Raw genomic sequence first — 19,418 nt, 5'->3', positions numbered from 1 at the left:
ATATACTAATATTAAAATATTAAAAAAATAATATTTTAATATATTTATAAATAAAAATATTTTAAAAAACAATTACCGTCAAATAAATTTTTAGTTTAATGAATTCATTAAAAATTTGGTAAAATTATTATTTTTTTACCATGGCAATAGCTTAACTTAATATCTAATCTAATCTAATATAATATAAGTTAGAGTTTTTAATTTTTTTTTTTCTTGGGGAACAAAAAAAAGGTATGCATTTTCCATTCCAAGTCTTGATAACCGGCAATCCCTCTAGGGACACTCGAATTCCAATTAAATTTGTTGACTTTGCTAGTTAATTGAAAACAGAGAAATAGTAGCGTGAATTGAACTTATCTCGAACGGAAATGAAAACCCAGCAAAAGAAATGCCATGGCTTAATGGGTTGAAAGTCAACTAGCACCTACTATTCCTGTTGTTGCGAAACCACAAATCAAGAAATTTAACAAACATGTGCTCATGTGCTTCAAGCCGGTGTACAATTATTCAAAGCACAAGTGGTCAAGTTATGCTAAGAATTAGCCAAGTTGCCTCTCTCTCTTATTAATTTCACATTAATTTACTAATCATATTTGGAAGCATATCATACGAAGCACAGGTGAAGGTGTAAGGCATAAATTAGTGAACAGCTAGCAAGCTTTAATAGTTTATGATAATACACAATCATATTCTAACAAATTAGTCCATAATAAGCTAGAAAAGACTGGAAAAGTAAAATACCTTTCTATAAGTATATTAAAATATGAGGATGTCTTTCCATAATATTTACTTCGAACAAACCTAGCCATTTGTTACTAATGGACAAGAAAAAAAAGTATATAACCTTGTCAAATCATTGTATAGTTCAAAACAAACACTAAAAGAATGACATAAAAATATTGATAATGTTATGTTATCAAATGAGTTCAAAATCAATAAAAAAAAAAATAAATGTGTTTATATAAAAAAAACATAGATAAAGGTTATGCTATTGTATATCTTTATGTAGATAACAAGTTTATTTTGGACAGTAATAACTATATGATCAAGTTTATAAAACATATATTTAATTTATAAGTTTGGCATAAAAGAGTTAGATATTGAAGATTTTATGCTCAAAATAAAATTTTTTAGAACATTTGAAAAGTTTGGATTATAAGTTTTCATGTTATTTAAATTGTTATCATGCTTTTAACAACCAATTTTTTTGAAGAAAATTTCCAACACTAAGATGCCAGACACATTAAAACACACGATTTGAGATGATTGTAATCATAAATGATTCATATCAAGTTCATATGCTCATGTGCTCAAGCCTACAATTATTCAAAGCACAAATGGTCAAGTTATAATAAGAATTAGCCTAGCTGCCTCTCTCTCTCTCTCTCTCTCTCTCTCATTAATTTTACCTGAATTTATTTATCATATTGTAGAAGCATATCAGACAATGCGCTGGTGAACTTGTGTAGTCGTAATTATATATAGTAGCCAGCTTTAAAAGTTTTGATATTGTAATTTTTGGTGGAGTGCATAGAGAGAGGATAAAAATTAGAGTTTTTAATTCTAAAATTATAGTTCTAACATTATAGAAGAATAAAAAAAATCTTTGATGTTTTATAAGAAAAAGTCTAAATAATTAGAATAATAAAAATTAAAACACTTCAATTATTCATGCAGAAGTCTTAAAAACCGATTTAACTAAAAAAGTCCAAAGCAAAGTAGAAAAAAAAAATTAATTTGGAAAATAATTACAATAAAAAATAATTTATAAACCTAATTTCAGGATATCCAACGATCAGATGATTAAAATAACAAATCTTAATAGGAACTGGGCTTGTAAAATCATCTAACTATTGAGTTTTCTAGCTAGACCTTATATAAAAGTGTAATTATATAACTTTTCTAGTGGGCAAAATTTGCGAGCTCTAGACTTGTAGAAGTTTGAACTTGGTCTTCAGTTTTTGGGATGGTGGAATTTTCTCTGGACAAATGAATACTTGCCCATCTCCAAATTCTCCTTTTTGTCAGTGCTTCTTGAATGTAGCTCAGGATCTGCAGATTCCTTCCCGTACGCAGAATAGCAACCAGGAAACCGAAGGCTGAGACGCTACCGGATAATATGAATAGCCCAGCGAAAGGCTCCAGATCTAAACTCGAGTTGTCCCTTAACGCATCAGAGGAGCAATTGGGAAAGGAGAGAATCTCTTCCATTTGCCTCATTTCTCCACTCTCTATAACTTTCAGGATTGCCTCTGACATGTCAAAAACCAGAGGAGAACCCTTTGGAAAAACCTGGAAATGAAAGCCATGCCAGTAAAATGAAGAGTAAGAATTGTGTTTATGCAAATCAATGTGGAAACGAGATGAGGAAACAAAGACAGAGAGAACTAACATAGCCAAAACCGCCTAATTGAAAGGTGGATTTTGCTTGTGTGAAGCGCTTGCAGTATTTTCCCAGGAAGACTTTTGCATGTGGCTCAACAAAGAAGGCTGCTTTGATATGTCCAGTTTCAAAGGCTTCTAGGTAATCGTTTTCTGAATAAAACTTCCTTATATTTTCCGGTTTGAAATGCAAAACGTTAGTCAAATATCGCACAACAAAGGAGTTCCGATTGCAACCAACAGGTGCGTTGGTTTTCAGTAGTGTATCAATGTCCAAAACTGATGGTTCTAGCCGTGAGACTGTCATCCTTGAGGAAAGATCAGCCGTGAAGCTTGCCGTGACGATGAGAATCACAAATAACCATGGCGCCACCACTACTCGAGATAAATTGTTTCTAAGCGGTTGCCCTGTATTCGGTAAACAATGAAGAAAATTAAGCCAAACCCTTATGTACAAGAACAAGAGCTAGCGACAATTATCATTTGCAAATTAATCGAATTATACTTACCATGTGCGTAGAATATTACTGTGACGGAAAACCATAACATACCCCCGATTCCTTTGAATTCTGTGTTGCTCCCACGTTCAAGTATCCATACTAGGCATCCTATGAACATATGCATCGCTACCATTAGTAACCATAACTTTTTGGTGAAGGTTTTCAGCATCCATGTTATACTGGACTTGGCTGATTTCGCTGGTACTGTCATGACGAGTCTGGAATCAATATATGGTTGAGAAAATTCTGCGTACCGAAACCTTCCAGGCTCTATTGAAAAATCACCGACAGCAGCATCCAAGCTCTATTTGCACGAGATAACCAATGATTAAAAGTTGTTTATATCATGATAAATTGGAAATAAAAAAAATTGCTTAATTGTGGTTTCATATGAGACTAATTAATGATAGAAGAAAAATAAATAAACCTGACCTGGTCATAAACTTGCTCCACCATCTCGTCGTATGACCCATTGAATGGGACGAAAACATACGGCAATTTATATGGGAGACGCTTTAAAGTTGCTTCAAATACATTAATTGAGAACCCTGTGGCACAAGTTTTGTTATTGGCCTCGTCTAAAATCACCTTCACAAATTCATGAAAAGCGCCCATGGTCGGAACTCCTATCTTCAAAGGTTTATCCGTCCCAGAAATCACCCATCCGCGAGGAACACTGCCCTTTCCACCTGGCCAATAAACCGGCCCCCATTCTTCAAAAGAGCTACTGGAATTCACACCATTATGTTTCTCGAGGCTCTTGAAAAAGCCGAAGTCTGGTGACCAAACTGCAATCTCTCTGTAGCTGTTACCGACAACATTAATGATTTGAAATGAAGGCAATTCCCGCAACACATTATTTTTAAACCTTATTACCCCACTTACACCTCTAAATTTGCTGGATGAAATGCCTTTAGATAAGTCTTTTGAGCTTATTTTTCCTGGTGAGTTTTTCATAGCTTGAGCAATAGCCCAAGTTGCATCATAAGCACGGAGAGCAAAGATACTTGGATTGCAATATTCTTCTTCTTCTGGATACTCTGATCGATACTTGCTGCGAAATCTAGATCTAAACTGTTTAAAAGGCTTGCTACTGCGTACAAATCCGGTTCTAAAACCAATCACACCTTGCATGTTGTTGACAACTGAAGAATCGAAAGAGTCAAGAAAGCTTGCAATCTCATCGGTGACAATCCACACATAACCTTTCTCCATCATCCCCAACTGCTTTGCTTTCTCAAATAGCAGGACTGCCGTTTCTAAAGAGGATATCATAACTACGAAAACCCTGTTGCTCCTGCTCCTCATATCGACAAGCTCTCGTTCAATGAAGGCTTCTGCGTTTGATAGAGAAGGCATGGAAGGGAAAGTTGAGTGGTGTTCAATGTCTGTGTTGACAGCCTTGAGATTGTCAGATAGGAGAGTTAAAATCCCAGAATAAGCAGAGAAACCATTTTTTGATTCATATATCACTGTAACTTTCCTCCACTTGAACTGGCCTACAATAGCAGCTATGCATTGTATGTGGAAGGTGATATGGTCACTAAATTGAAAGAAGTGTGGTAATTGGTGTGCTATCAATGGCGGGGTTATTGCCGGTGATGTTAAGGATATTATAGGAAGATACTTGATGTTTTTGTCAACCCTGGAGAGAGGTCCTGTTTCCTGAGCTGACATCGTTCCTATGAGCGCCTGCACTTGTTTGCTATCAATGAGCTCAACTGCTGCAGCAATATGAAAAGAGGCCTGTTATATATTTATTCTTAAACTTAAGAAATTTTTCGAAAGCGAATAATTATTGCTCTAAATTATAGAGAATTTTTTTCTAATTGAATTGTGATTGCAATTTATTCTTGAACTTATGAGACATTAAAAAAGTCTTGAAAAATAATGAGATATTTCAAGAGAAAAAGATATTTAAGGCAGTGTTCAAACAACTTCTGACCTTAAAAAATATTGAATTGATTTTTTATATAATTTTATTATGTTAATATTAAAAGTAAAAAATAAATATATTTTTAATTAATAAGTATTTTAAAAAAATATCTTACTCTGCATTATCAAACCCAACTCTTTGTTTTCCTTCCATTAACGCTAATTTAGTGTCGAGTTGAGAATTCTTTTTGTGGCTGAATAAACAGACAAAGTCTGGACCTACCAACCTAAGTGATAAAGAATTCTGACATGGGATAATCTACTTTGCATTGGATCTCAACGTGGACCTTGCCAGCAAGGTGAGGACACTGGACCTGTCCGTATTTTAATTTCCAAAATATTTTTAAAAAATATATATTTTTTTTAATTTGAATTAATTTTTTTATATTTTTATATACTAATATAAAAAATAATTTTTTTAAAAAATATTATTTTAATATATTTTCAATAAAAAAAACTCTTTTAAAAACAATCTCAACCCCACTTCTAAACACCTGATAAACCAAAGAAATGAGCCAATAACCAGTACGGGTTCCATGAAGCCCCCTTTTAGCATGAAAAATGTTTGTTCCTATGAAGAAATCCATTATATATATGACATCGATTCATAGAAAAAAAATTGTTCCTCCTACGATAATTTGCAAGAAGTGAAGCTTTTTTTTTTTTTTTGTGTGTGTGTGGCCGTCAATGAACGGGGAAGATAAGCCTTACTGGAAGACGCAGCTCTAGCGGAGTCTCCACGTGAATCTTCAAGTTGCAGAACCAGCTGCTCAGAGCAACTTGATCGAGAAAAGTCTTCAACAGCCATCTCCATTGCAACTTTCTGCTCTTTTCCAACCCGAGACCGATAATCTATAACGCCACCTATATTCCCCATTATGTGGCGGGGCAATGGGCAGTGACCCCCAGCTGCTGGTTCATCGGCGTTAGTCTTTGACACCGCCACTAGCAGCCAAAGCATGCAAAATGAGGGGATCACAAGAGACATTTTTACTTTCGAATATTGAGAAGGTATGTTGAATGAGAATGATTATGCCACAGCAAGGAAATTTATTAGAGAATTTTAGGAAGAAATGTTCAAACGCTTGAGTATCAGAAATTTCTTACGAAACGTCTGTTAACTAGCAGATTATTTCCTTCTACTTATAGTGATTTAACGTTCTTGTTGCAGCCATCTCCTTTTTCTTTAGAGTGACTTCTACGCTGCTACTAGAAAGTCAATCTCACGGTGTTTGACTGATTATAATAAAACCGGGTTCATAATTTGACCTTAGCTTTGGATTATAGGTTGAATATATTAACCCATAATATGTTCATTATTTTCTTTGAATTAACCAAGTTAATGGTGTTGTTTTATTTTAATAAAAAAAATAAAATAATATCATTTTGAAAAATCAAAGTTAATTGATTGAGAATTCGGTCACGATAAATTAACACCCACTTTTTTTTTTAAAAAAAAAAAAAAAAAAAACCAACCTCCTCCAAGTTGCCGATTTTTCAAGAGAAAAATAAATCCCAGATTTGACAATTTTTTTGGCTTATTTCTTACTTCACTTTCAATCCAACTTTTTATGTGTTGAAGTTAAAATATACTCAAATGGTTATTATATTTCATAGATCAAGTCTCGAATTCCTAAATAAAAGGAATTTAATTACAATAGAAAAGTAAACTTGTCAAGGTAACATCCATGACTGTGTCACTCATCATCTATAAATATAAATACAATATGTGCTATTTGTTTTGTATTTTAAAAATATTTTTAAAAAATTTAATTTTTTTTGTACTTTCAGATCATTTTAATATGCTGATATTAAAAATAATTTTTAAAAAATAAAAAAATATTATTTTAATATAGTTCCAAGCAAAATACATTTTAAAAAATAATCACTACAACATTCTCAAACAACTCCTATATATCGTTATGAAGATGAATCTAGCATTCAGTATGTTTAATTAAGGCCTCTTTTATTTGGCAAAAATTAGTTTCCTGAAAATTATTTTTTAAATTTTTCTTTGTTTGTTTGCTATTAGAAAAATTGATCAATAAAAAACACTTTCCAGTTAAAGAAAAATTTATCTTAGGTTTTAGGAAAGTGTTTTCCTTTTATTTTGGGTGGAAAACACTTTCTATAAGTTGTGAAAAGATTAGAAATATCATATTATTTGTTGATTATAACAAATTTGATTCTCAAACTTTTAATTGATATATATTTTGTATTGAATCTTTTTTTTTTTAATTTTACCCCTTAGAATTTAATTTAATTGGATTTTTATATTAAATTTGGTTTTCATTTTTTATGATTGTTATTTGCTTTTCTTTTATTATTTTTTTAATTAAAATTTTTTATCTATCAAATTTGGTTCTCATCCTTTTTATTGTTACTTATTTTATTTGAAATAATTTATGAAATTATTATTATTATTTTAATTTTTTAAATTTTTTTATCTATTAGATTTGATCTCTATTATTTTGATTGTTATTTATTTTATTTGAGATAATTTATTAAATTAGATTTTTTTTTCAATTTCATTATTATTTAAATTTTTAATTTGTAAGATTTGTTCCTTATTATTTTAAAAACTTAAAAAAAATATTAATAAGTTATTTTCCAACTCATTTTCCATGATATAACCAAATACTGAAAAATATTTTACAACTTATTTTCCATGACACTATCACACATCGAAAAAAAATATACTTTTTAGGAATTTATTTTTAAAATAAAACTACTTTTCAGCAAACAAACTGAGCCTTAATGTTACTTTGTTTTGAAAAAGTATCATCTTTTTCTCTCAGCAAATACTTCCATGTTATTTACTTGTTTTTATCTTTTTTTCTATTTCTTAAAACCAAAAATAAAAAGCATAAATTAAAAAGAATATAAAATGGATGAAAGATAATAATTGATTAGTTTTTAAAACTGGAAAGAATATTTATTTTATTTTATAAAACTAAAGAGACTAATTTATAATTTACTTGCCTTTTATTTTAATGTTGAGCTCTTATTCAGCTAGAGCAAGCTATTTAAATCTATTTAACAAAGTTTATTAGAACTCCAATCTCGCTGCTCATCATGGAAAATCAAAAAGTTTCTTGTCAATCAAATACCACACAAAATGCCTTGAGCCAAAGGAAATTAGGACTCTGATAAGAATCTTTCATTGCATCATAATAGCTTTTAAGGATGTTAATAAATATTATATTATAAAATAATATAAATTATATGTTGAGATTTTATCTAATAATTTAAATTATTGGGTTAACATGGTATTAAAATTTTAATAATCAAGTAGTCACGAGTTTAAATTTTATTATTTTTATTTATTTAATTAAAATTAAACATAAAATAATATAAATTTAAAATTTAAAATATTTTCATCGGAGGAGATAGTCTTTTAGTATGGGCTCTTGTAACGAATTAGAGTGTGATAACTGGTTAATTTCCAAGGAGATAGTGTTTTAGGATTGGCTCCTAAAGGGAGGCCAAGGTAATCGAAGGGGAGGGAGTCCCATCTACAAAAGATAGATCTCGCCATACCAGTCGTGAAGTCTTCATCCAACAACATGAATGGTACTATTAACAGCTCCAAGGCTCACTCCCAGTTCCACCATTCTCGACCATCTTTTACTTGATCTCAAAAACAATTCGCTGGCTGGAGAAATTCCACCATTGATTTGCAAAGTCAGTAACCTTCAAGTAGTTGATATGTCAAACAACAACATGAATGGTACTATTCCACACTGTTTGAACAACTTCAGCAATTCTCTATCAGTTTTGAATTTACAGAGCAATAACTTGAAAACGATTCAAAAGAAAAAAGTTTTATTTAATTTTTTTTTTTTTGGAATAAGCAAATGTATAGTTGGCAAAGCGTTCCTGGTGTGGAAGATGTCAATCCAACGCATCAGCTTTTTACTGGGAACAAAATGATCTCAGGTTCAACACGCTTGGGTCGAAGAAGTCTCCTTGTTAGAACATTTTCTGGACAATTGAAAACTTGCCCATCTCCAAATTCTTCTTCTTGTGAGTTCTGTTTGAATGTAACTCAAGATGTGCACATTCCTACCCAGACGAAAAATGGCAACGAGGGATCCGAAGGCTGCAATGGTACCTGACAATATAAATAGACCAGCAAAAGGTTCCAGGCCTAAACTTGAGGTGTCAATTGCGGTCCTTTGAGAGGTGCAATTAGAAGAGGAGAGCAACTCCTCAAACTGGCGCAATTCTCCACTCTCTATAACTTTGAGGGTTGCCTCCGAGATGTCAAAAGCCAGAGGTGAACCCTTTGGAAACACCTGAGAAGAAAAACCAACGAAAGGATCGAAGTATAAGAATCTGTTTTTTTAGGCAAAATAATTATGTGCGGTGAAACGAGGAGCAGACACAAAGGAGAGAACTCAACAAAGCCAAAACCGCCGAGCTTGAGGGTAGGTCCTGCTTTGGTGTAACCTCTGCAGTATTTTCCAAGGAAGACCTTTGCGTGAGGCTCCACAAAGAATGCTGCTTTAACATATCCAGTTTCAAAGGCTTCTGGGTAATCATGTATCGAATCAATCTTCTTTATGTTCTCTGGTTTGAAAAGCAAAACATTAATCAAATATCTTACAATAAAGGAGTTCCCATTGCAACCAACAGGTGCATTTGTTCTTTGAAGTGTTTCAATATCCAACACTGACGGTTCGAGCCGTGAGACTGTCATTGCCGACGAAAGGCTAGCTGTAAAACTTGCCACGACGATGAGAATCACAAATAGCCATGGTGTCAACACTAATCGAGATAAGTTGCTTGTGAGCGGTTGTCCTGCAGAAGGTAATTGATCAAAAAATTTAAGCCAAAGCCTCACAGATCAATAAACAAGGAAGTGTAGTTAAACTTACGATGTGCATAGAATATTATGGTAACCGAAAACCATAGCATTGTCCCGATCCCATCAAATTCAGTGTTGTTCCCACGTTCAATTAGCCACACTAGCAACCCTATGAACACATGCATTGCTATCATAAGCAGCCACAATTTTTTCGTAAAGGTTTTCAGCATCCATGTTGTCTGCGATGTTTCTGATTTCTGAGTTACTACCATAACAAGTCCGGAATCAACATATGGCTGCGAAAAATCTACGTACTGAAATCGATCTGCCATTATCTCTGTATCGCCAACAGCTGCGTCCAGGCCCTATTACAGGAATCAGACAGGTTAGCTCCAACAATATTGACATCATATATAAAACAGAGTAAAGTAGAAAAACAAGCCTGACATTGCGATAAACTTGCTCCACCATCTCATCGTATGTTCCATAAAAGGGAACTAACACATAAGGCAAGTTATAAGGCAGGCGCTTGACAACTGCTTCAAATACATTGATTGTGAACCCGGTTACACAAGTTGCATTCTGGGTCTGGTCAAAAGTCACCCTCACGAATTGTTTGAAAGCACCCATAGCAGGAACCCCTATCTTCAATGGGATATCTGCATCAGATATCGCCCATCCTCTTGGGTTTGTGCTTGGCATTCCACCTGGCCAATAAACTGGACCCAAGCTTTTCAAAGAACTGTTGGCAGTCGCTCCATTATATTTCTCTTCACTCTGCGAAAATCCAAATTTTGGTGACCAAACTGCCATCACTCTGTAGCTGTTACCAACAACGTTAATGATCTGAAACGATGGCGATTGCCATAATACATTGTTTTCAAACCTCACGGTACCACTTAGGCCTTCAAAATTACTGGATAAAATGTTCCCAGATAATTCTTTTGAGGTTATCTTGCCCTGCGATTTCTCCATAGCTCGAGCAATAGCCCAAGTTGCATCATATGCGCGGAGTGCAAAGATACTTGGATTAGAATATTCTTCTTCTTCTGGGTACTTTGATCCATACTTATTTCGAAATCTAGATTTAAAACGTTTAAAAGTGTCACGAGTGCGTGCGAAGTTTGTCTTGAAACCAATCACGCCTTGCATGTTGTTCACGACAGAGGAATCAACAGAGTCGAGAAGGCTTGCAATCTCATCTGTGACAATCCACACGTAATCTTTCTCCATCATCCGCATTTGATTTGCCTTCTCAAAGAGCAGGATAGCCAATTCCAAGGAAGACACTAAAACTATGAAGACCCTATTGCTTTTGCTCCTCAGCTTGATAAGCTCTTGTTCAATGGTGATTTCTGGGTTTGATATAGAAGACATGGAAGAGAGATCTGAGTGGTATGAAATCTCTGAGTTGACAACTTTAAGCTTGTCAGATAGGAGAGTTATAATCCCAGAATAAGCAGAGAAACCATTTTTGTGTTCGTACAGTGCTGTCACTTTCCTCCACTTGAAGTGGCCTACTATGTCAACTATGCATTGCATGTGGAGGGTTATATGGTTACTCATTTGTAGGAAATACGGCAATTGATGTGGCATCGATGGTGGAGTTATTGCAGGCGAAGTCAGGGATATAATAGGAATGTTCTTCATGTTCATATCAACCTCCGAAAATAGACCAGTTTCTTGTGCTGTCATTGCCCCGATTATCGATTGGACTTGTTTGCTACTTATGAGCTCAGTTGCTGCAGAATTGTTATAAGCCGAAGGGGTAAGCTCAGGGAGACAAGTATCCTTTCAAAATTCAAGCAGGATAAGAACTGTTACCTTTTATTTCCTAAAATCTGCAAAGAAATTGTATTTTAAGGTAATCCAATTGACTCTTCTTATGAACATGACCACTTAGTTGAACCACACCACAGTAAAGCTTAATTCATCTGCAATTTGTGTTATATATATTATTCCTAATGTAGTTTGACTCGGAGCATTTAAACTACAAACTACATTAGGAATAAAGGATAATTCATAATTTCATGCGTTTTAGAAACAGAATTTTTTTTTTTTTACAATGCTCACCCAGTCAGCCTTGTCCAATATATATGTGAAATATATTTATGGATATACAGAAATGACAAAGTTTAAGAAAAAAAACATAATTTTAAATCTGATAGTATTATCGGGCTCAAATTTGATAAAAAAGTTCTATATCTTTCTGGAGTTCAGCCGGCTAAATCTAAGAAGTTTGTCAAATTAGACCTAAAATATTTTGTTTATGTAGTTTTAATTATTTTCCTGCCTCTATTTTAATTTTAATTATTTTTCCTACTTAGTTTCAGATTGTTTTTTTAGATCAGTTTTTACTACTATATAAACAGTGTTATTTTATCATCATTATTATATGAATTATTAACTTTCAAAATATATTAGAGTTCTTTCTCTCTTCAATAAAGAACTGAACCCTAATTTTATTTTTTTGCTATATGTTGTGTAAAAGTAAACACTATTCAGTTAAATTAAGCTATATATTTACCGATTGATAATCATATTAAAATGATGAAATGATATAAGTCTTATATCATTTAAAAATATAGAAACAATATGTTAAAATAAAAATAAAAATCATATCAATTTTAATATATTAATTATCTTTAATCAAATTACATGACTTGGTATGAAATGATGAATGCTCCCAAAATACTTGGAGATATATCCATCCTATATCTACCAACTCTTTCCAACAACGTTATTTTTAATCTACAGCAAGAAAAGTAGCTCGCTAACGGTCGAATATTATTGGTACAAACGTTAACCTTATCAGGATACCTAAAATACTACACATTAAGTAAGACAATAAAAAAAAAATATACTACAAACGTTGACCTGTCAGGATACCTAAAATACTACACATTAAGTAAGACAATAAAAAAAATATACTACCCTACACCCTAAGAAAAGAAAATTCCTAATGGTCCCCGTTAATGTTTGAACACGGCAGCACCACCTTGTGAACTCGAATGCCGGCATGGCTTAATTAGGTTATGGGCCAGCACATGCCAGCTCGGCTGAGCTACGTCTCAAGTTGCAGAAACTAGTAACTAAGCATGAAAATGGCTTATTCGAGCGGGTGAATCATTTCTAATAGTAATTTTCTTGCTTATGATTTTGTTAAATATGCTTGTTAAAAGACAGAGAGAGAGTGCCTTACTTGCAGTGGCAACTGTAGATGAGTCTCCACCTGAATCTTCAAGTTGCAGAGTTAGCTGCTTAGAGCAACTTGAACGAAAATAGTCTTCAACAGCCATCTCCATTGCTACTTTCTGCTCCTTGCCTAAACGAGAGCTATAATTGATAACCCCACCAATCTTCCCCGTTATCTGATGGGTGATCAGTGAACAGTTATCTCCTGCCTCGATCGCCTTAGCTTTTGATTCTAACAGTAGCGGCAGAACCAGGAAAAAGACGAGGAGAGGAGACATTTTTGTTCTTAATAGAATCTTTGTTCTTAGTTGAATGATATGAAACCAAGGCTCTGAAGAGAGTATTTGAGAGCCTAATGTTTGACTTTTGCAAGGGGGCAGAAATTTCATTCTTGAGAAAATGACAATTAAATTAGAGACTAATTAACGTAAGCTACTATCAGAAAAAAAGATTAATTAACGTAAGCTACAGTTCTTCTTACTTTGGAGTCTTGAAATTGAGATTGCTATTTAATATTTGTTATTTGCTTATAGCCTTTGTGCAATCTCTTTTATTTTGACTGTGACTATCCAATATCACAGTTTTTTTTTAAAAAAAAAATAGATATTTAACACCTTATTATTTAAGGGCAAAATTTCATTTAAGCAGTTATGATTTTTTATTATAGTTATTAGAAATCCTAATTAGTAAATATAGATTCTATGATATAAGATTAATTACGCTAAAGAAAAGATATTATCACTCCTATTATATCCTATCTAAGATGAATTGTATTGTTGATTTTATTTTAAATTGTTAAGGGTTTGTTATGTTATGTTATTAATAGTCTGCATATAATATTTTTAAATTTAGCGCTAATAAATATTGGGCTAAAAGTTATTTCTAAATCTAATGTTAATATTCTTAACTTTAGATTAGTAAATATTAAGCATACTTTCAATATTGGCATTAATGAATACAAATGTAATAGTGTACATTGCAGTCCATAATCACAACAACGATGTTTTTGCAGGCATTTCAAAGGGCCGAGCTTGGGCCGCCACTACGATCAGCATCGGTCCACATCCCGAGCAAACTGGCTGTCATCATTCCACATCTAACGGGGCATATCATCGACCCTCATCGACTTTCCTCTCGATAATTTCAAACACTCTTTGACTTTCTTTTTAAAGTTTTTTTCATCTTTTTTTCATGGTACTTGTTTGCTATTGGTTTCTTGCCTATATTTATCCTTGGACGAAGTTCACTGCCCGATTGGGGTTGCATTCCTAAACAACCTGACTCGTAGACAACACCTAGTGGTGTGACAAGGTCCAACCACAACGTGGCTCTCATCCTCTTAGGCACCCCTTCTAAGGCACTTGAGCCTGGTCCGCCGCTTAGGACACTTCTCCAAACTACAATATGGACATTATAGGCACTCGATTCTCAAGTTGGGCATTTTCTAGCTCGCTTGTCTTACTAGTCCTTGTAGGTTTCTTTTTCTCTATCTTAAACTGACAGGTACTCCAGCTTGACAAGGGTCACAATGAGAGCATCCTATAAAGCCAATGTTCAAGGGTCCAGGAGGAAGGGTGACAAAAGATCTCATTCGATCTTAGGCCAACTACGAGCAAAAGGGCATTAGAGACCAGCATACACCCCTGCCCTTATGAGCAGGGGGGTGGGGGTGACGATGCGTGACACCCTAAGCAAACATGCTCTCGGCTAAGGTGCCTCGGGCATAACTTACATTCAAAAACTCAATGGTTCATAGGATCTTACAATTCATTCTAAGTAACGTGTTTTTGACAAACAAAAAAAATTTATTTTTGTTGAAAATTTGGAAACTATATTTTTATCTCTAGTGTTCAAGATAATAGCTTGTTATAAGTTCTTTTACCACAACCAGGGGTAACAAACATTTTTTTTTTTTTTTAACAATGCAAGGTTAATGGTTTTATTATTTTAAAAATTTAGGTATGTTAGGCCGATGGGCCTTTTAATTTAGGTCAAATCCTAATAAACTTTATAAATGTATTATAAAGTCCATTTGCAAAACCTTTTTTTTATTTTTCTTAGTGTTAAATTAAACAAATATTTATATATATAAAAAAATAAGCATACAAAATATTTTTTTTTAATTTGATCTTTTTGTTAAAGAAACGAAGTGCTAAAATGGTATATGCTTTCTTTTTTTTTTTTTTTTTTGCAGGAAAGTTGAAGAAAAAAAAAATGCAAATTAAATTTATGTTAAAAGGACTTGGCCATTAAGTTAAAATGTCATCTTCCCGTTTTATTTATTATTTTTTAACAAGCATGAACACATGAGTACAATAAACTTGGACAAAAAAAAGAATCAAAATAAAAGTGCAAGATCTCTCGTACCCTTTTATTGCAGCACTTGTCACATGGAGTGGAGAATAACCACCGAAAACTTCTAGAAGAGTTTTAACTTTATCCACAGCCTTTTAAAATTAATAGCTTTTTTAATATTTTAAGATTATTTTAATATAGTGATTTTAAAATTAATTTTAAAAAAATAAAAAATATATTATTTTAATATATTTCTAAATAAACAAAGTTTTAAAAAGTAATCATCACAATTACATTCTTAAATAAATTATTTTACATAAAAATTGTAAGTGTAAGGTAAAACAAGAAAACTTTTAATGAATAAGAACACTGTAAATAAAAGAAACAAGTAATGGAATGAAATTAAAAAAATAATAATTTGGTAAACTAATTTGAGGTGATCCAGGCTCCCAAAAAATTAACCAAGCAATCTTCACAAAACGTTGTCGTTCCTTTCATCATTGTTATAGTTTTTAAATTAGCATCACTTTGAGTCGGATTTTATTTTAAGTTATTTTGGATATGTACTTGGTTAAACTTAGATGATACAGCAAATTAATTTATAATTCATGTAATTTAGTTAAATATTGGTGAGACTATTTTGTTTTAGAATTTATTCAATAGCTTATAAATTAACCTGATAAATCAAATCTTAAGTTTTGTTAATAACAGGATAATAATATTATTGTTATTTTCATTTTGAGGACCAGACTTCGACGTGGAATGTGGTTTGTCAAGGCACTCTAGGATAAAGGAAATTAGAAAGTTAAGTCTGAGCCCATCAATAACGGAGGAGGCCCAGTTACTAAGCCCAAAGAGGGAATTGGCTTGTGAAGCAATCTGGTAAGGTAGGTTTCAAAATGCACACAGCAACTTCACTGGAAGAGTTGAGTGATGATAACGTGACAATTAACACTCTCCAATTTCTTCTTCTTCTCTAACAGCAAATTACATCACTTGCAAGTGATTAACAGCAAAAAGAAGCTAGGGCATAGCCATGGCCATGGCTTCGTTGTCTAAACCACCACCATCGCTATCCCCACCCGCTCTCTCAAACCCTATCTCTTTGTTTTCCTCTCCGGCAGTGGTGTTATCTTTTCCGTTTAATCGAACTGCTTTCGCTAGTCCACGTTTGTTCGCAATTAAGACAGGATCAGACGGTTCAGATTTGCTGAGAAAACCGATTGTACCGTCAGAGAAGGACTTGGTTGGAATTTCTGAAGAAGTAGAGGACAGTGAAGAGGAAAAGGAGGAAGGTTTTGTGGATTGGGAGGACCGGATTTTGGAGGATACCGTCCCTCTTGTTGGGTTTGTTAGAATGATTCTTCATTCTGGAAAGTAGGTATTTTTTATTAAAAAAAAAAAGGTTAATTTTTCAGTAATTAAAATTTTATGTGAATATTTTTAATGGGGTTTTGCTGTGGCAGATATGAAAGTGGAGATAGATTGAGTCCAGATCATGAAAGAACTATTGTGGATAGATTGCTTGCATATCATCCAGATTGTGATAGCAAGATTGGATGTGGAATCGATTATATTACGGTAATCTCTTTCACTCTTTATTATCAATTTGCCTTAGCTTTTTTTTTAATTATCATTATTATACGAATGTATTGTTGATTTCCCATTATTGTTTATCGATTGAATTGAGAATCATGCATATTGTTAGTGTATTTTTGTGTGTTTCAGACGTAGAAAATGGGACCTTGAGTAGATTATGTATTGTTTGCTAGTAACCAAACTATCTGCGAAGTTTGATTCTTGTAAAAATTTGTTGGTTAAGCGTTGCGGAAAACACGAATAGCTGTTTCTTTGAAGAGCTGGGAGTGATCTTTTTTTGACAGTGAAGGCAAATTCATGAGCGCGGCAGAAGAATGCTGCTGAGAGAGTGGCACTTAAAGTTTTGGTGTTAAAGAAGTCTTGTTTAGACTCGACTGGCTTTATCTACTTGTGGGATACTGCTGAGCAGTTTTTAAGACAGATTCTAATTTGTTTCTAAATATAAAACTTGATTGTCTGCATTCTTAACCTTGCAAACTTCAGATAGTGAGTTGGTTATTGGAGTTGGGAATTGTGATTGATATGTGTTTCCGGGCTATGGCTAATCGTGTGGGTTTCTTGTTTGTGCTGACAGGTTGGGTATCATCCTGATTTTGTAGAATCACGATGTTTGTTCATAGTTCGAAAAGATGGCCAATTGGTCGACTTTTCTTATTGGAAATGCATAAAGGGCTTGATCAAGAAGAACTATCCACTATATGCAGACAGTTTCATTCTCAGACATTTCCGACGGCGGAGAAGGAGTTGAAGGTAGCCTCCTCAACTTGTTGACTACCTGTATAATTGTATGCTGAGGGTTTTTTCCTCCCTCCCTCCCTTTCTTTCTTTGTTTTTTCTTATCGTCTAAAATGTCTTTGTACGTCTTGAAGCAACATATGTAGCAAGTAGAAGCAAGGATTGAAACCCTTGATGTTTAAATTGAAATGCTCAGTTAAGTTTCTAGTAGTATAAATCTAAAAAATTGGAGTACAATTCAACTGCAATCTGCTATATTTTTGTTCTCATCAACATTCCCGTTTTTAAAATTGCTGGTGTACTGTAAAATTCATGGTAAGTTGCACACTGGGGAACAGCTTCCTCTCAGGATCCTCAAATGGAAGAGACAAGAGCCAAGTCCATCTTTCTCACTCTCAAATGATGTTTAAATTGGACTCGGTAGTCCGTGCACAATTGTTGATGTCATGTTCTCCAGCACTTGGCCATATGATGTGTCTTGTTAACTTGGATGGATTCATGTTCATATTTCATTTTAGTTTCAACAAAAGTTGGCCTTGAATTTGGCAATTCTCGGGATTTTAATGAGACAAATGTCATGCATACAGGCTAATGGAGACCTCTTTTTTATTCTGTGCTCCTTTCAAATATTAATATTGTGCATTTTGGAAATGGGAGACTGGTGTCATTTTATTTCCTGTATAACAACTGCTGTTGGGCAGCTCCTCGCCAGCTCCAAAACTCTCAAAATTTCATATTTCCAGGTCCATAGATTCTTTTTGGCACCATTTGTACCGTTGGCCATCACTTGACGGTCAGTTTCCGAGTGGTCTGTACCATTTTTCGATTCTTGAGGAAGAATTTGCTGGTAGTGTATGATAGTAGTTATAAAAACCCTGCTTAGTGAGTCAACTCGGTGACTCCCGGAACCCGGTCTGGCACGTGTTTTACTTTATAGAAGTTTGATTTTCTTTTCTTTTCTTTTCTTTTTTAACCTGAACAATATTTTTGAAGTTTTTTAAAAAGATCATAGTATGGGTTGACTTGTCGATTCGTGGGTTTACCCACTATCTAAGCTTTAGACAAGTTTAAGTGGAGTGAGAAAAAAACTCGATAAAATTAAAAAAAATAACTGAAAAAACCTTAAAAAAAAAATAAAAAAATGAAAGGTTCAGGTTTCAGTTTATAAGCATAAAATAAAAAAAAAACTGAATTGAATTGAACCTAAACAGAAAAAAACTAAGCCAAGCAGAAAAAAATCAAGTTAAATTCCAACCAAACTGGAAAAAAAAAATTGAAGTAAACTGATTTAAACTGGTTTTTTTTTTAAAAAAATAACTAAATTAAAACCAGTTAGTTTGAACCAGTTTTGGTTAATACCGAATCAAACAAAAAATGATACCTCTGAATTCCACCATTGATTCTGGGGGAAGAATTGCAATGTGGAATCATGAAGACTTTTCATCCATTACTATCATTTCCGATGAGTCTGGAAATTTTATTTCGGTACTTGGAAGTTGGAACATTTCAATTCGACAATGAGGATCTTTATCGGGAGTTAGACCTGCCTATACTCCATTGAGTTGTACAGCAAAGCTTCTAGTTCAGTTTTCACCATTAATGATTGCTTCACTTGGAGCTGACGAACGAATCAACACATTCCCTGCTTTTTCTGGCATGAAACAAATCAAACACCATCCTGACGTTAACATTTCGGAGGAACAATATTTTGCCACGTTAGTCGACATTGCAACAGCTGTCTAAAATGTTTTGGTTGGTCGATGCTCACCAGCGCCATTTATCTGGATTCTGTGATAGTTTACCTGTATCCTCAGACACGTCTACTCCAATTCGACTGATCCTACCCGCTAAGGGTAGATACGAGAGTGATGTAATGATAATGATTGCCTCCGAATCTATACTTATCCAGGAGTTGATATTTTAAAAAAAATTTACATGACAATCTCGTCCATGAATTGGAAACATGA

The 19,418-nt window shown here is 33.6% G+C and overlaps 3 protein-coding genes across 4 annotated transcripts; 1 reads left to right on the top strand and 2 right to left on the bottom strand.

The window, feature by feature from the left end:
- Positions 1-1,902: 1,902 nt before the first annotated feature.
- LOC118035798 (glutamate receptor 2.7-like) lies at positions 1,903-5,805 on the bottom strand. Its single transcript, XM_035041453.2, has 5 exons — positions 5,529-5,805; positions 3,315-4,606; positions 2,892-3,186; positions 2,393-2,790; positions 1,903-2,292 (listed from the first exon to the last, which is right to left on the bottom strand). The coding sequence occupies exons 1-5, from the start codon at positions 5,803-5,805 to the stop codon at positions 1,903-1,905; spliced, it is 2,652 nt and encodes an 883-aa protein (XP_034897344.2).
- Positions 5,806-8,498: 2,693 nt separating this feature from the next.
- On the bottom strand, positions 8,499-13,178 carry LOC118035808 (glutamate receptor 2.7). 2 transcript variants are annotated; one of them, XM_035041474.2, is made up of 6 exons: positions 12,830-13,178; positions 10,075-11,369; positions 9,698-9,992; positions 9,427-9,620; positions 9,223-9,350; positions 8,919-9,115 (listed from the first exon to the last, which is right to left on the bottom strand). In XM_035041474.2, the coding sequence occupies exons 1-6, from the start codon at positions 13,098-13,100 to the stop codon at positions 9,055-9,057; spliced, it is 2,244 nt and encodes a 747-aa protein (XP_034897365.1). In that variant the 5' UTR covers positions 13,101-13,178; the 3' UTR covers positions 8,919-9,054. The 2 variants fall into 2 exon arrangements, with proteins under 2 accessions (XP_034897357.1, XP_034897365.1); XM_035041466.2 differs by having other exon boundaries at positions 8,499-9,115; positions 9,223-9,620.
- A 2,825-nt stretch (positions 13,179-16,003) lies between these two features.
- Positions 16,004-17,688, top strand: LOC118035828 (protein DCL, chloroplastic). Its single transcript, XM_035041483.2, has 3 exons — positions 16,004-16,494; positions 16,584-16,698; positions 17,291-17,688. The coding sequence occupies exons 1-3, from the start codon at positions 16,154-16,156 to the stop codon at positions 17,462-17,464; spliced, it is 630 nt and encodes a 209-aa protein (XP_034897374.1). The 5' UTR covers positions 16,004-16,153; the 3' UTR covers positions 17,465-17,688.
- The last annotated feature ends 1,730 nt before the right edge of the window (positions 17,689-19,418 follow it).

Source organism: Populus alba, chromosome 14, assembly GCF_005239225.2.
Source record: "Populus alba chromosome 14, ASM523922v2, whole genome shotgun sequence".
Classification (NCBI taxonomy): Eukaryota; Viridiplantae; Streptophyta; class Magnoliopsida; order Malpighiales; family Salicaceae; genus Populus; species Populus alba.
The sequence above is the reverse complement of the archived record's forward strand: the minus strand, read 5'-3'. Positions and strand labels throughout refer to the sequence as shown.